We start from the raw sequence: 16089 nt of genomic DNA on the forward strand, positions 1-16089 counted from the left end.
TAAAAATATATTTTCTTTATTCTTTGGATATTTACAGGTATGTAAATCATATATTTTTCAGTTAATTGATTCATTTTCCATTAAAGCAATTCTGTCTATTTCATAAATAATTTTGAAAAATATTAAGTATTCTATTGATTAAGTATTTTTATTTATTTCTTTTTTTTCTAAATTTGAGCTTTGAATTAAGTTTCCTTTAAAGATTTTATTGTTGCATAATCTTTATGCATAGTGACCTCATTTAGTCTTTTATAGTTTATAGTTGCATGTTTTATTGTAATAAATGGGTTTAGCGACAGTCTCAAGTAAAGTGCATTGTTCTTAGAAAAGTTATTTGTAATTTAGCGCCATTATATTCATTTTGCGTTCTTTAATGTAAGGAGGTAAAAATGTTATTTGTTTATGTTTAAAAACGCTGGAAAAGTAAAATGACTTTAGAGTTAAAATCGTAAGTAAACAAGCTTTTGATTGTTAAGATTAATGTTAGATTTAAATACTTTCTAGTTCAGTCTATTTGTAATTTTAGTTCTTTATTGATCAAAGTCAAGAGATGCGTGTATAGCGTTGATAAGGATCGTTTCGAATTTTCTCTGTGTATGAATTAGAACCTTGAGACTGTCAGCTGTACTGATGTGTAGTTTAGGTTTATTTTTGGTATCTACGTTGTGTTAAAATGTCACGTCACAGAGGGATTTTTCTCAAATTGTTTAACCCTCTGTACAGTCACCTGATCTAACTTTAAAACGTATTTTTATAATATTTTGAATTAATTGTGTAACTGGTGACTGTTTGTTTATAAGCATTACATTACACTTTCATCGACGATTCCGAGAAATAAACTTCAGTTAATTAAAAATATATTTTCTTTATTCTTTGGATATTTACAGCCACCGTAGAGGACAGACCAAATACTGCCCACGAGTAGAGCAAATCCAAATACGGAGTAAAGAATTTACAAAGCGAGTGATTCCCCAAATTAATATATATATAACAAGTTCACGTATAACCCCAAAAGAACAACGTGACAGTAGTAATCAGTATTGAATAGACTGAGAAACCCGATTGGTGTATAATACAAATGCAGATTTTCGGTTTAAAAAAATATTTGAGTTGGTCTATATTTGGAATGCATTGAGTTAATCATTCAGAGGCTATGATGCATGAGAACTGCAGTGTCGAGACTTTGTTTACAAATATATGAAAATTCGGATCGGGTTCGGATGTGACCGAATATCTTGAAATAATAGGTAAGATTAACATAAGCATCTCTTTGTGGATGGAATTAAATGTAAGTAGCATAAATTAAAATTTCAGATATGCATTTTAGGAAGAAAAAGGTGTCAATGAGAGCGTGAAAATTTATTTGTTAGGAAAAAATCGCTGTTTCCGACATTCATTCGATTAATATTAATTCTAAATAAAATTTAAATAAATTCTACATACTAAATAAATCAAGAATGCTTGGTATTAAAATATCATATCGTATCAAGAGAATTAACTACTAATAATAACTGAAGAAATAACCGAGAAAAGATTTAATTAATTTTTATGTTCATCGGCACCATAATTTCAGATACAAAAAAAGATGAAGTGTTTGCCGTTAACATTCATAGTTTCTATATACTTTACAGATTACCCGTCAAACTTTCTAGAAACTTTTTCTTCAGGTGTCTTCTGCAAAACCCTTAAATTCTATGTCGATGCGAGGTGTTGTATGAGATTTACAGAAATATTCTAGGCTGATACTGATCTGATATTTTTTTTTGGGGGGGGGGGGGAGGAGTAAATTAATTATTGATTCTGACCTTTTGGTCAAAGGTCAAGGTTATCAAAGTTCAAGGTAAAAATCAAAGGTCAAGGTCATTGAGAAAATCCCGGAAATAACTCTTTACTTTCTATGTTTTTTTTAACTTCATCATGACAGAAATTACTCCAAACAAATAAAATGTTCATTCTACACCTAAATTATTCACAACTGATCATCCCTAAAAGTTTCCATGAATAACTACTCATGTTTGAGACAACTTCCATTTTTCGGCTGGCACTTCCAGTGAAAATAATTTGCATGGTTATAGTCTATCTAACATCTGCATTAGCCAAACATTTCTGTAAAAAGAAAAAAAAAACTTGGAAAATTAACTTTTTTGCATCGCTTCCGGTCGCGACCGAAAGTGACGGCAACGTACGATTTTCACATGACGTAGAAAACTGGTGACTGACTATCAGTCCTGAAAGTTTTAGACTTCAGTCCTTTTCTGGTGCTGAGCAATAAGGTGAACAAAATCTCATTTTGAGGGCAGGAAAATACGCGACCGAAAGTGAATTTTACCAAGATGTTTGACGTCACTCTAGACATCTGCAGTCTCAATAACATACACAAAAACATTTAAAGAACTCTATCTATAAGCGATATGTATGGGAAAATTAAAAACTCCTATTATGTAGTTTTTCTCTTATAACCGGAAGTTGTCTTTTTTGTTTCGGGTGGTACCAACACACATCGAAACTGTGAAAAAGATATAATTATGTGATGCAAGTCTTATTCAAAAAGAGAAAAGTTGAAATTTTTGATTTCTTTTGATCACTTCCTGTGTTGACCGGAAGTAACGGCTGATGCTTTTAACCCTATGTGTTTTGCCTCCTCACCAAGTTTTATTACTCCTATAAGTCTAGTGTCTTAATCTCATGCCGTTTCCGAGATCTCTCTGAAATAAGTTTTCATTTTGAGGACAAGAAAACAGGCGACCGGAAGTGAATTTTACTAAGATATTTCACGTCACTCTAGACATCTGCAGTCTCAATAACATATATTAAAATCATTTAAAGAACTCTATCTATAGGCGATATGTATGGGAAAATTAAAAACCCTATTATGTAGTTTTTCTCTTATAACCGGAAGTTGTCGTTTTTTGTTTCTGGTGAGACCAACACATATCATAACTGTGAAAAAGATACAATTATATGATGCAAGTCTTATTCCAAAAGAGAAAAGTTGAAATTTTTGATTTCTTTGATCACTTCCTGTGACGACCGGAAGTGACGGCTGACACTCTTAACCCAAACGGTTTTGTCTACTCCTCAAGGTCTAATACTCCTATAAGTTTGGTGTCTAAATCTCTCACCGTTTCTGAGATATCACTGGGACAATTTCTCAATTTGCGGACATTTAAATGCGCGACCGGAAGTGAATTTTACAAAGATATTTGACGTTACTCTAGACATTTGCAGTCTTTATAACATATTTAAAAATCAGTTCAAATACTTTATCTATAAAAAATATTTATGAGAAAGTAAAATACTCAAATTATGCAGTTTTTCGCTTAGAGCCGGAAGTTGACGTTTTTGTTTCCGGTGGGACCATCATATTTCGAATCTACAAATAAGATGCAATAATGTGATGAAAGAAAAAAATCAAAAAACAAAAGTTGAAAATTTCGATTTCTTTAATCACTTCCTGTGACGACCGGAAGTGACGGCTGACGCTCTTAACCCAAATGGATTTGCCTACTCCTCAAGATCTATTACTCATATAAGTTTGGTGTCTTAATATCTTACTGTTTCTGAGATATGACTCGGACAAAATATTTCTGAAAAAAACGGAAATCGGACATATCTGACGACCGGAAGTGACTTTTGAAAAAAATGAAAGATACATTTGTAGGTATTTTCATTCTCTATTATCCCTAAAAATTTCAAGAAAATCCGTCCAGCCGTCTCTGAGAAATCGTCCGAAAAGAAAAGGGGAAAAAAATAATAATAATAAAAAGAAAAAGACACAGTAGAATCACTATAAGGTCTTCCGTCTGAAACGGAAGACCTTAATGATAATAAGAAACAGTAGAATCACTATAAGGTCTTCCGTGAAGACGGAAGACCTTAACTAAACACTTACTTTCTTTCTTTGGCTTTACTTGTAAAACTGTAACATTATATGGAACTGTTTTGCTTGCAATAAGAAGTTTCCCAATAGCTTGAACTGTCAAATTCTTCAGGCCTTCTCCCAAATTTATTCGTGTAATGCTGGCACTTAAAATATCTTGGCCAATAGGAAATGACATTTTCTCCTCCAATTTATTGTCATTGCCATAAAAGAGGATCTGCAAAGAATGATTATTTTTTGCATACACTTTGAAATAAATTGAATGAAAATGATAAATATCTACAGAAGTAAACATGTACGTAGGAAAAAAGAATGCTGAGAGAGAGAGAGAGAGAGATGAAGGCTTGGGACAAAGAGGGAATTTTTGACACCTTTTAAACATTTCAAAGTTATTGTAATCTATTAACTTTACCATTAATTGTATTGAGTTACTATGAGATAAATCACGAATTAACGAGTTCTGTTATGAAATTGACTTATATTACCCTATATTGCTCTATCCCTACATAATCCTCAAATCCACTCCACTGTATCCTGACATTGTCTGCAATGCTCTGGTAATGGTCCTTTCCGGGATACTCTGTTAGAGATAAGGACATGATGTCAACAGTGGCGTGCTGGATGGAAGGTGGACGATTAGATATTTTAACCCCATTTGATGACTTGGAATTCGACAATCCTCCATTGTTGTGACAGCGAATGGAAGAGAATATTGTCTTGTTTTCCAAAAGACTGTAATCAAACTCTTTGTATCCAGTTGTTTGGCCATTTGTTAGCCGTTCAAAGCCTTGAAGTTCAATTCCCTGAGGTTGGTACCCTGCGATTCATATTTTTTATTCTAAGTACGATATACAGTGTAATAGGTTATTTTTATGGTCAAAGCCAAAGGACAAAATGCGATTTATTGTGATTTGACTGAACCACAAAAATACATCTCCAGAATTTACCCTCTTTCTATGGTAATTCATTTAGATAAAATGAAATAATACAATTTCTATCAAAACAGATTATACAACAATGCATGTTCTATCTGTTTAAATATTTTCACGATATTTTTCTCAAAAATGGAGCAAAAGGTACCTATTGCCCATTCACAGAAATCGATCCCAGACTCTTCGTCTACCGCATTAAAATTGACAGATACCTCATTATCCGTCCATGCCTCTTGATCTTCATCTATAATGAAAAATTAATCTTTGTTCATTATGTTCTCCAATTAGAGGATGAAGACTTTTCCCCATTGCTATATAATTACTCTTACTTGAAAGATCACCATCATAAACGTTGACAATATTTGGGGGAGTAAGATCAACTAATACGGGTTCCGAGTATGATATTCCTTGAAGACCTGCGATGTTAGAGGCAACAGCAGTGACGTGAATGTACGTGTTGTGAACAAGAGTAACGTTAGCATTATATGCAAAATTATTCAGTCCTGCGCTTTTAAACCCCTGTATTTGGGTTCCTCCCTTTGTATAACCTACAAATAATCCACATACATTGTACCAGTATATTATTTAGAAATATTAACCACACTGTAAAGTTGGATATCTGTTGTCAAATCTTTAAATTACACTTACCAATTGCCCATTTATACTCTTTGATAGCACTCACATCTTCTACAAAGCTCCATGATCCGTGAATTGAACCCCATTCATGAAGATACACCACATGTGCAGTTACATGCAAACCACTGGTTTTATTAACATGATTTCTTTCAACTCGTTGAAGGGATAAATCATCAATAAAGAGGCCAGTTTTTTCATCCATGCTGCCGATTTCCAAAGTAGCAGAAACATCGTTTGCAGTGAAATAAAACGTGTGTCTATGCCATGATACTATCTCTCTGTTTTTTGACTTTCCATGGCCGTCATGGCGATAGGCTTTCGTGTACAGCAAAAACACGTGCTTTGCTTTACCAACTTTTATAAATCCTTCTTTATTTGATAATCTCGAGGCAGATATCAATAGGTGACTAGTGTAAAAATTTATCCTGTAAAGTTCACCGACATTGAGATTATCGATTCTTTGCTTGATGCTTCCTCTTATAAATAAGAATGATCTTCCATTCCTTGCCAAATTTCTAGCTGAAGACACAACTGCTGTGCAACTACCTGATGTTAGATTCCAAAGCTGTGGATAAAAATCCGGAACTAAGGAACAAATGTTTGTTTTGTTGACATTATCAATAGATAAGGTTTTATGTGAATCTTCAAAAGAAGGGTTTTCTGCAATGTTTTCATCTACATGGAAGAGATATTGCGGCTGTGGTGGCGTAGTGTCAATCATTATTCCATTTGATACAACGGTATTTGACTTGGAATTTACATTGTCAACAGCGTACACCTTGCTGTAGAGAACATCCCCTGCAATGAAAATTCTGTATGAATTGCTGAGAGAGAAATCGAAAGATAGATAAATGGAGGAGATAAGGAGAGAAAGATATAAGACAATACATACCATCAGTTAAATTAACCAAAATCTTTCTCGATGCAGCTGTATGCATGCCTAAATTTTGCCACTTTAGAACACTGCACTCTATTTTTGAATGGTCTTCGTTCACTTCAGGGGATTTTCCTACACACCAAAAGTACTGAACAATGCCAGAGCCAGTATCGGAAAACCCATGCCATCTTGCCCCCACAACTTTGGACGTGTTCTGATATTCCAAGTCATGGATACCTGTGTGACCACGTATTTTAATGAAGTCACCAAACCTTATACAAATGCTACATATACTAATATAAAAGATGAATGGAATTAGACTTTATACCTATTCCGTCGTAAATGACTCCTACGGAGGGTTTATTGTTATCCGTCTTAAATCCGTCAGATGACTCAGTGTGGTGAATACCAGAGAAGCCATAAGCGATGACATTGCTGAAGTACTGTACATCAGGTGCTAGCGAGATTCTTCTGACCCGGAAAGAGGTCTCTGCATTACTGAAATCTTTATCACTGTCCCATATATCATGTCCTAAAATCAATTACAACCATACTTACTAAGGACTAAGGAGTAAGACAATGTTAAAAATGAAAGTGTAAAAATAGCACATTTTTGATACTTTGGACATGTCTTTCCAAATCAATGCTGAGTGATCTTCAAATACATGTGTATCATAGAGTAAAAAGACAGGATAAAATTGAATACCTCCAGGACATGTACTTATATAAAGATGGAATGACTTAATGCATTGAGCTGCATCCAGAAATTTATTCTTCCAGTCTACCATAAATGAGACATCTTCCATAATGAAGTCTTGATCCTTTAGAACACTGTCCATCATTCTTTCTGTTATCTTCAGTCAAAATATCCAACATTAAATATTTGGAAGACGTAGAGAGATCTTTAATAAAATCGTCTGATACATTTTTTTCCAAATCTTAAAACCATGAACTGGTCTGTTTTATTTTTTGTATGCATAATTCGAAAGAAAAACAATATTTACCGAACTTCCAAGTATGTTTGTAACAGCAGGTTTTTCTGTCACTATGATAACTCCATCAGACTTGAAGATTGCATATGAATCATCACTATACCAGACCTTTACAAAAACTGAATACTTTATGTCTTCCTCTAACAAGAGTCCTGAAAATAGTTCATTGATTTGTCTTTACGTAAAATGATTTTATATCTCTGTTAGTGATGATGTTTTGATATAAATCATAGCTGCATAGCCGGTATGGTCTTCTTCCACTAGTAGAATTTAGATCCATAATTCTCTATCATGGGGGTATTTGTCGATTCTTAACTTCTTATGAAAGGAAGTTTGATTAAAACCACAAATAGGATCACATTAAATGATATTCACGAGTCTTTCTTCAAAAGCCTACCTGGTTTGGTGGAAAATATTGTAAAATCATTTTGCCCAGCATCGTGCCAGACACGCTCTAACTCTTTATGAAAGATCCCAGTTGGTGCATCATTTCTTGTTAAACCTACACTCCACTGGTACCTATTGTTCACATGAAAAATTACTAAAAGCATTGTGAAATTCACATTCTAGAATATAAACTTCAAATCTGGTAGAAGAAAACGAGGTGGAGATTTATATTAAGGCATTCCATCCCTAACAGCCTCAGATCAAATGAATTTGAATGCATAACAGATGTGTACGGGTGGAATGCTCGGTATATTTAGACATAATTCCCATTTATTACTATTAGCATGTAAGAATGGAACGTGTCCTAATTTATGACCTTGACCTTTGTTGAAGAGTTATCTCCCTCTTTTTTTAAGTAATAAAAATCAATTTAAAAAAAATCTATACAGTAAAAAAATGTTTACAATTGTTCTTCTATTTCTAATGATTTAATGCATCTTTCCACCACAGTATTTATTGATATTCTTATTATTTGAATTTTAAAAAAAAATCGCTTGTCTCCATAGACTTCAATGCAATTTCTGTTAATTAATTACTGCTTAGTTAATTACATATTTGAAACTTTCTCTTGGTAAATCCTTTTCTACTGTAAAATGCTTTGAATTAATATCAGAGTATTACATATGTGATGGGTATTTAAGGATAAGAGACTTAGGTCCTATTAGGGATGGAAAACCTTAATTAATACATGCCATTTTGGAGGGCGTCCTTGTCTGTGAACTATTTTCCATTTCCCACGTAACAAAGTGTTACTTGGCGTATAACCAATATCATTCTCGGTATCCATCACATCCAACACTTGAAGCAGGTTGTTTGTATTACCTGAATGTTTAAATTCACAAAATTAATTTTATGTTGAACCCATAAAGAAGTTCCGAAATGCCAGGAGCTTTCATAGATAAAAAGAAACTTACTCTTTGAGACATCGTTGCAAGAGGAACCATTGATATGGCAAACTTGATCTTGGGGTGCACAAACACAGTGACCTTCACATGTTGTAGCGCTACACCGTCTGACAAGGAACAAAGTCCCACCAGGAACTTTCAGGAATTGAGAATGAATTATGGCACTTGAAAGCCCGGCCTAAATTAAAAAAAAAACGATACAAAAAATGTACACTAACAGTTACGTCTTTCTTCAGTTTTTAGTCATAAATCATATCAATGAAATTAAGCTTAATAACAAAAGTAACAGATCAGAACCTTGTTGACCGCCCACATGCTAACAAACACATGCTTTATTTCTCCATCAAGTTTAATAGTCTTCATTCTGTACATCTGAACTTTCCCTTCATCTCTGTCCTCTCCCGTTATCGAGTGATTAACTCTCTGTGGAATGCCAGGCTCCTAAAGTTTAAACTTATGTTTGTTATTTTTTTTAAATCAACAAACTCATTTTGCAGACTTATTAACTAAAAGAATATTTTCAAAGTGTAGAAATCCTGGAAGTTGACTCAAAAATCGACTCGTTAGCTTACCTTAAAGATACAAATTAGTAAAATACGCAACACTTAAATCCTTACAGCGTTTAAATCTGCACCCAGGTATTGTGATCCGACGTTAATGAAGTAGTGAGTAACATCAGAATGACTGTCCGCAAATCCTAGCCAAGCCAGGTTAACTGCATACTTAGACCACGTCATTGAGCCTTCCACATGGCGATGGAGTTCAGCTGCGTGATCCGTCTTTATAGCAAACATGCCTAGGCGTGGAAAGAATAGTACGGTGCATTAACATAACAGTAAAATACGTGCTTTGAAGATAGGACATAACAATCAATAACCGAATGTTTAAATAGATTTTCCCTTTTCAAGATTTTTTTTATCCACCATTATACTTGAAAATTAATACCAAGTTCATAACCATCGAAGTTTACATGTATTTTGAGAAATAACTTAAACCAAACCTCTATTTGGTGGTGTACTATCCACTAAAATTCCAGATGATGTGCTTGAGGTACATATTTTAGCCCCATTACAGGATATGACAGTGACATAATAAGTTACACCGTCATGCAAGTTCAGTCTAGTGAGAACAAAGTCTCTAGCTATCCCGTTTACCTGACAAGAAACAAAGCATACAATCATTTATTTTGCTGCAGAAAAGAAAAAAAAAACTTGCGAAAGTAAATTTTTCGTGCCCCTTGACTCGTAATCAACACTTCCCATGCCTATACATAAGGTAAGGACCAAGAAACATCTTTTTAAAACTTTAAAATATACAATTGCCCTTCTCAAATCCACCGAGGAAGGAAAAAGGATTTTTAAAAACCTTCTTACACTGAATATGTCCATTTCACATGTTTCAATTTAGTAAGGAATTTTACAATGTGTATTTTCATACATTTCTGGTATTTTTTTTTCAATCAAAAGACATAAATAATACTTATAAAATTTCTTATAAAGTTGATTTTTTAACAAAATTTATCTTAAACCATACTTATTCTTTTTCATTCTTATCTTTTATGTATATCATACACTTCTTTAGGATAAAGATTAAGAATTCAATCTATCTGGAACCCGTACCACAGCTGAGGGAAGGTTAAAGTCTCCCCCAAGGTGAGACCTCAGGGAAACATACTGCTTTTCTATATGTGAATCTTTGTCAGAGACATCCCACTCAAGTTTCATCAACGTCCTGTAAAACTGTGTACTTCCGATTATTCCAAAATCTTTAGAGAATACCGGACCTCGTGAAATGACAGGCGGAGTATCGTCTATGATAAATCCATTAGATATCGCATCTCTGAACAAACCTTTATAATTTTAAAAGTGAAAGAATAGTAAATTTATTAAATAACAGACGATCTTAAGAAATGACATATTTCGTAATAAGATTTGGGTATTCACTGAGGTCTTTTTTTCTGTGGCATGAAACGAAGTTATTAACTTTTACAATGTGGTCCGACGCGTAATACCTGCTCTATTGAATGCCCTAACTGTAATGTAAATTCGTTTTCCAACAGGCATGCTAGGTGTTATGTTCAATGCAGTAGCCATCTCGGTGACGTGGATTTCTCTCTCTGTCATGATTTCGTTTCCGCCGGGTGTTATCCCCGCCCACCAAACAAAGTGAGCTAACCCTGTCTGAGGATCATTAAATCCATACCATCTGGCATCGATAAAATTTCTACAATATTGATCGAGGAGAGTTGAATTTTTATACTTTGAGATTAGCTCTTGTGTGCTTTCAAAAATATAGCATTTTCTACTTTATTTCCATGAATTCTATTTAGCAAGCAATTCATAATAAATTGAAAAAACCTAATTGATTGGTATTCAATATCCTCTAAAGTTGTTCCATCACTAACAACGCCCATGCTTGGAGGACTATTGTCCATAATAACTCCGTCTGATGTGGCTACTGTGCAGTATTCAGCGGTGTTACATGCCATCACTGTTGTGTAGTACGTTATACCAGGTCCAAAATGAACATAGCTGACTTCTAGTTCTTCAAAGCAAATATAAAAATGCAATATCTTTGTCCGTTTTCATACGCTGTGTTTTCAATACTTGTTCTCAAATATGCATGTATTGATTTTTCTAAATAAATGATATTATTTGATACCTGTCACCATTCCCACGGTTTGTTCTGTAATAACGTCATCACATTCGTAGCAAGTTCCAATACTGACTGTGTACTCTTTTATTGCTGAATGAGGATCAAAAAATCCTTCCCAGAAGACAAGTAAAGTTGACATGTCTGTCTGAAAATCTATATCTTGCTTGCTGGTTCCATTTGGTTGAAGGTCAAAAACATGACCTTTGACAGGTGGTGTGAAGTCCACACTGTATGCCCAAGAAGTAGCCATCGACACCAATCCTGCTTTGTTGAATGCCTTTAGCAAAATACCAGATTTATGACATCTTTCAAAATTATTCATTTCAGAAATATCGTATTATTTTGTTTTATACCTTTACAGAAATGTAATATGCATGTCCTTCTTTGATGTCGAGGTGATGCAGTTCATTATTTTCTGCACAATCTGATTCCACATATGTGAAATTCATTACGTCATCGTATCCAGCCTGGGAACCAATAGACCACTCGTAATAACTTATTTCACTTTCTGGATCATAGAAGACATTCTTCCAACTGTCAACAGAAGAAACTTTGCCAACAGATCATGAATTATACACAGTAAAGATAGAAATCAGTTGCTGTTATTCTGTATGTGCGTATATTGCAATTCGTTATGTTGTTTGAATCTGAAGCTCACCATGCTTCGATCTCAGTGTCTGAAGTAATGTGCCTGTCAGGAATGGTTACCGGTTTGTCTGACTTCAGTGGTGGAGTGTTATCGATAATAACAGGGGGTGAAGACTGGGTTGTGGTTCTATTGGCATAGTCCATGGCTACATTGAAAATAAAATAAGTTTATGTAAAAAAGATTTCACCTATTATGAATTATTGAGAAACCTTGTGATCTAAAATAAAAATGATGGATTCATGTTTGAGCATCTTTTTTTATGTAGCATTATGTAATATTTTACATATCTTCTATTTGTTTACCAATAACAGTGGCATAGTAGGTGCGTCCATTTACTAATGCCGTTCCATTTAAAGCCTTATGGTTAACGACTCCGACATCAAAGAAAGCGATGACATCATTTCCACCCTCAGACGTTCCTAGTAAACAGGGAAGATAAAAATATTTTATCAATGTTATATTAAAGTACTAGTGATTGAAGGGTGAGTTATATTGTGATTTAAAAATTTTCGTTGCACACCTATGCCTAGCTTGTAATTCTGAATTCCTGACGCATGCGATATTGTTTGAAATTCTTCTACATCTTGAAATGTTTCCCAGTTAACATATAAAACTGATGTCGAAGACTGAAAAACAAATAATAAAAAAAAATTATGTTTGTTGTCAATTGGATTGGATTGCTTTCTAATTTAGCTTTTAGTTTAGTTTAAATCGAATGAATTTTTAATGTATTTAAACAGGTAGTTAATATATAGGTCCTTATATGGGCCCTGATATAAATATATCTCTTTATATAAATATGTTTAGAAATGATCAGAACTTTAACAGAAATTTTACTGATAGAATAACCTGATACTCTAGTCCTTGTCTACTTCCAATCCACACTTTTCCTGCCACTGGAGGAGTGAGATCCACCACAACACCGTCACTACACTCGTTAACTTCTGGTAACACCTGTGTCCACTCTTCGTAGACAATCTCCGTATATTCAGTATGGATACAGACCAGATACCGCTGCCCATGTACCAGCTCCCCGGGCTCAAACTTAACATTAATAAACTCGTTCCCTAAAAGAAGAGACGATAAGTGACCATTTCAAGATATTCATAGAAATCATTTGAAAAGTAAAACCAGACAAACCTGTTGATGAGCACTTGATCGCGTCTGGATGACTACATGGATCGGACAGTGACAACTTGTTGGTAGGCAGGTAGTACGTGGTGACATCTACACTCTTGGCGTTCAGTACAGCAACTTTGTAGGATTTATAACGAAGTTTTGGCCAAACAGCAGAAATGTAATTCATATTTGGTGTGTAATCCGCATCAGGATGAGACCAGTAGGCATTGGTCTCCAAAATAATCGGTTCACCAAATCCATCTATTGACAAATTAATCATTTTATTTAGATTTTGAAAATTAAATATGTCTTATGTTACGAAAATTTTCACCATGCCATTGTAATCTCTCTCTCCTAAATATTCCTAGAAAAATTATTCAATCTTGCATGAATCTAATTATAATAAAGTTTATTTTGATAGTTAATAAACCCCATCCTTTGAAAAAAAAAGAATCTACCTTATTTTTTAAAGATTGAATTTCTTTTTCTAAAAGCACAATCTACATTTTCCCATCTTCTGAAGAAAATCGGAAAAAAACGAGGATGACAAATGTTTATCAAATTAAGAAGTTTTTCACTTCTTACTACCTCTGTGAGGATCTGGTTTTCCTACTGCATCTAGGACGATCTTTGGTTTGATTAACACAGGATCAAAAGCCTCACAGTCTCGTATGTGCGAATACACTGTAGAATACAGCTTCACTTTGTTATAACCACGGATGGCCAGTCCTCTACACTTAGAGAAATCAAACTGCCCATCCAGATCAAGAGTAAAGGACATCTGAAACAAAAAATACTAGCATTTGCTCGATATTTGGAAATTTGAAAAACAAATGCATTGCATTCGGAACGCTGAAACATGAAAAACTTCGAGGGAATCTGAATTTAAACATACTCTCTGCAGCATTTACTTTCGTTCATCACAAAGGAGATAATTTTCAAATGAGCAAAATAATATTTCGATACCATATAAATTACATATATATTTCATTTTCTACGTTAACACTTAGCAATGATCATTGAGAAAAATATTCATCAAATTATATCATTTAAATATTCTTTTGTCGTCTTTTTAGGAAATATATTTTCTATAAATATAAGACTATTATAGTCCACAGCAAAAATTCCATTTTCATTCACAAAATCAGGTATAGGATACCTCGGTTTTTGATAAAGATACAGTGAAGTTGTTCAGTTCAATCCATTTTGTATGAGTTCGTCCTATTTTAGACTGGTCAGTAATTGCCCATTCATATTTATCTACCACACTATATTTAATGCTATGGTCAGGAACATCTGGATCAAAGAACCTATCCATTTTGACTTCTAGCTGCAAAAAAAAAAGAAGAAGATAGAAATGTCGAAAATTTTGCTAAAATATTTTAGTCTTTACTGTTTACATTAGTTGATACTAATTGTTTTCTATTTAAAAACATTCTTTGGTGATTAGAAAAAAAATATTTTATGGTCAGTGGTGATAATCTTATATTAGACATTAAGAAGAAGCAGATGAAACACATAATTACTTATTTTTAATTTTTAAAGATGTTTATACCTATATTTTAAAAGCAATTTTATTCATGTGACAATACCTGTTCTTTTCCATTCGAAGTGTTGACATGTTTTACAACAATATTTCCAGACGTTGGAGGATTCGCGAGGATGCGAACGCCATCGCTGTACTGTGGTTCATAACAAATGTGTCGAGCACAGAGTTTAACCACGAAACGGTACTTTATTCCCGGATTAAGCACTAGGTTTGTGAACCTTACTTCTTGGTGGCCATGATTGTAGTAAAAATCTTTGAAAATAGTCCAGTTTGCTAAGAGAAAAAGAAAACAATAATTCTATATTGCAAAACCCCTTTTCCCTGAAAACAAAAAAGTTTCTCTATGAAACACTGCTCAATACTTTTTCCTCGAAGTGGAAAATATTTATTGCATGTGGTCATTATCTAACAATTATGACAAGAATATAAGGTTTTGCTGAATCGAAATCATCTCTTTTAGTAAAATATTGTTAATATGATACTCATAGAATAAATCTTTATCAATCTTGGATGTGTGCATTTACTGATGCATGAAAAATAAAAATAGTATTTGTCAATTAAAAAACAAACAAACAAACAAAATAAAAAAATGTTTTTAAAAATTGGAAAAGTTGTCATAAGACAGGTATACTTTCACATCAGTATTTGCTTCTAAATATACTCTCCTTTGTACCAGGGTAACGAGAGAAGAAGCCAAAATAGCTATTCTAGTATTAATGTAAATATTTTGAGCAGAGTGACACTATACGCAGATGACTTTTCAAACACATGGACTTCTTGTAGTTTTCGACCACTTACCGGTCCCCATGACGAAACGAAAATTTCAAAACCTTTATGCACTAGTTCAGGTCATCGCTTATCATATTCCAAGCATAAAAGAGGAGTGATGAAAACATGGTTTTGTAGAGAACAGATGAAAATGAAAATTTCTTAATCTTACTGCACATCTTCAGCACACAACCAATCATATATGGCCACTGTATAATTAAACTGTATGTGGAGTTCTGGTACCCATGGGAATTCCAATAAATTGTTGGAAGACCTACCGTATAGATATTGTCAATCAAAAAAACTCAAGCATCTTCTTAATGTCAACTTCAGAGTACTTGTGTGTACAATCAGAATGTTTTTTAACAAAATAATTTTGCAAATGACCAATGACAAGGTACATGTAAGTAAATTTACGAGTTCCATTTTTATTGAAAAAGCAGCTGTCAATGATATCAAAAAGCCTGGACTTTAATTTATCATGGGGAATGGTTGTGTATAAACTTAAAAAGGCGTAAGTTTTTAAGCTGTTGATTTTGGTAAAATCTTGTGATTTCAAATTTTCCAAAAGTTCCTTGGAATTTTTAAGTAACCACATCTGATTTACACCACTTCTCGAGTACATTGTTGCACAGTACTCTTGAAGTTTCTCCTTCACTACTGTTAATATCTTAGTGAGG

General features: G+C 33.7%; 1 protein-coding gene across 1 annotated transcript in view; it reads right to left on the bottom strand.

The window, feature by feature from the left end:
* The window catches only part of LOC133181484 (uncharacterized), a 129950-nt gene that overhangs the window by 17417 nt on the left and 96444 nt on the right, over window positions 1-16089 (bottom strand). Inside the window, exons 26-53 of the mRNA XM_061315976.1 lie at window positions 14685-14914; window positions 14252-14422; window positions 13681-13873; window positions 13114-13353; window positions 12823-13040; window positions 12494-12599; window positions 12276-12392; window positions 11983-12118; window positions 11678-11858; window positions 11331-11601; window positions 11027-11213; window positions 10681-10892; window positions 10289-10518; window positions 9670-9823; window positions 9287-9465; window positions 8967-9110; window positions 8679-8847; window positions 8457-8586; window positions 7715-7836; window positions 7330-7469; window positions 7032-7179; window positions 6654-6857; window positions 6341-6562; window positions 5461-6246; window positions 5142-5360; window positions 4961-5056; window positions 4366-4697; window positions 3893-4097 (exon numbers count right to left, since the gene is read on the bottom strand). Coding sequence (XP_061171960.1) covers window positions 3893-4097; window positions 4366-4697; window positions 4961-5056; window positions 5142-5360; window positions 5461-6246; window positions 6341-6562; window positions 6654-6857; window positions 7032-7179; window positions 7330-7469; window positions 7715-7836; window positions 8457-8586; window positions 8679-8847; window positions 8967-9110; window positions 9287-9465; window positions 9670-9823; window positions 10289-10518; window positions 10681-10892; window positions 11027-11213; window positions 11331-11601; window positions 11678-11858; window positions 11983-12118; window positions 12276-12392; window positions 12494-12599; window positions 12823-13040; window positions 13114-13353; window positions 13681-13873; window positions 14252-14422; window positions 14685-14914 — 5742 coding nt within the window. The remainder of the gene's footprint in view (window positions 1-3892; window positions 4098-4365; window positions 4698-4960; window positions 5057-5141; window positions 5361-5460; window positions 6247-6340; window positions 6563-6653; window positions 6858-7031; window positions 7180-7329; window positions 7470-7714; window positions 7837-8456; window positions 8587-8678; window positions 8848-8966; window positions 9111-9286; window positions 9466-9669; window positions 9824-10288; window positions 10519-10680; window positions 10893-11026; window positions 11214-11330; window positions 11602-11677; window positions 11859-11982; window positions 12119-12275; window positions 12393-12493; window positions 12600-12822; window positions 13041-13113; window positions 13354-13680; window positions 13874-14251; window positions 14423-14684; window positions 14915-16089) is intronic.

Source organism: Saccostrea echinata, unplaced genomic scaffold (assembly GCF_033153115.1).
Source record: "Saccostrea echinata isolate AGI-Se365-2 ecotype Australia unplaced genomic scaffold, CSIRO_AGI_Sech_v1 ptg000009l, whole genome shotgun sequence".
In the NCBI taxonomy this organism is placed as follows: Eukaryota; Metazoa; Mollusca; class Bivalvia; order Ostreida; family Ostreidae; genus Saccostrea; species Saccostrea echinata.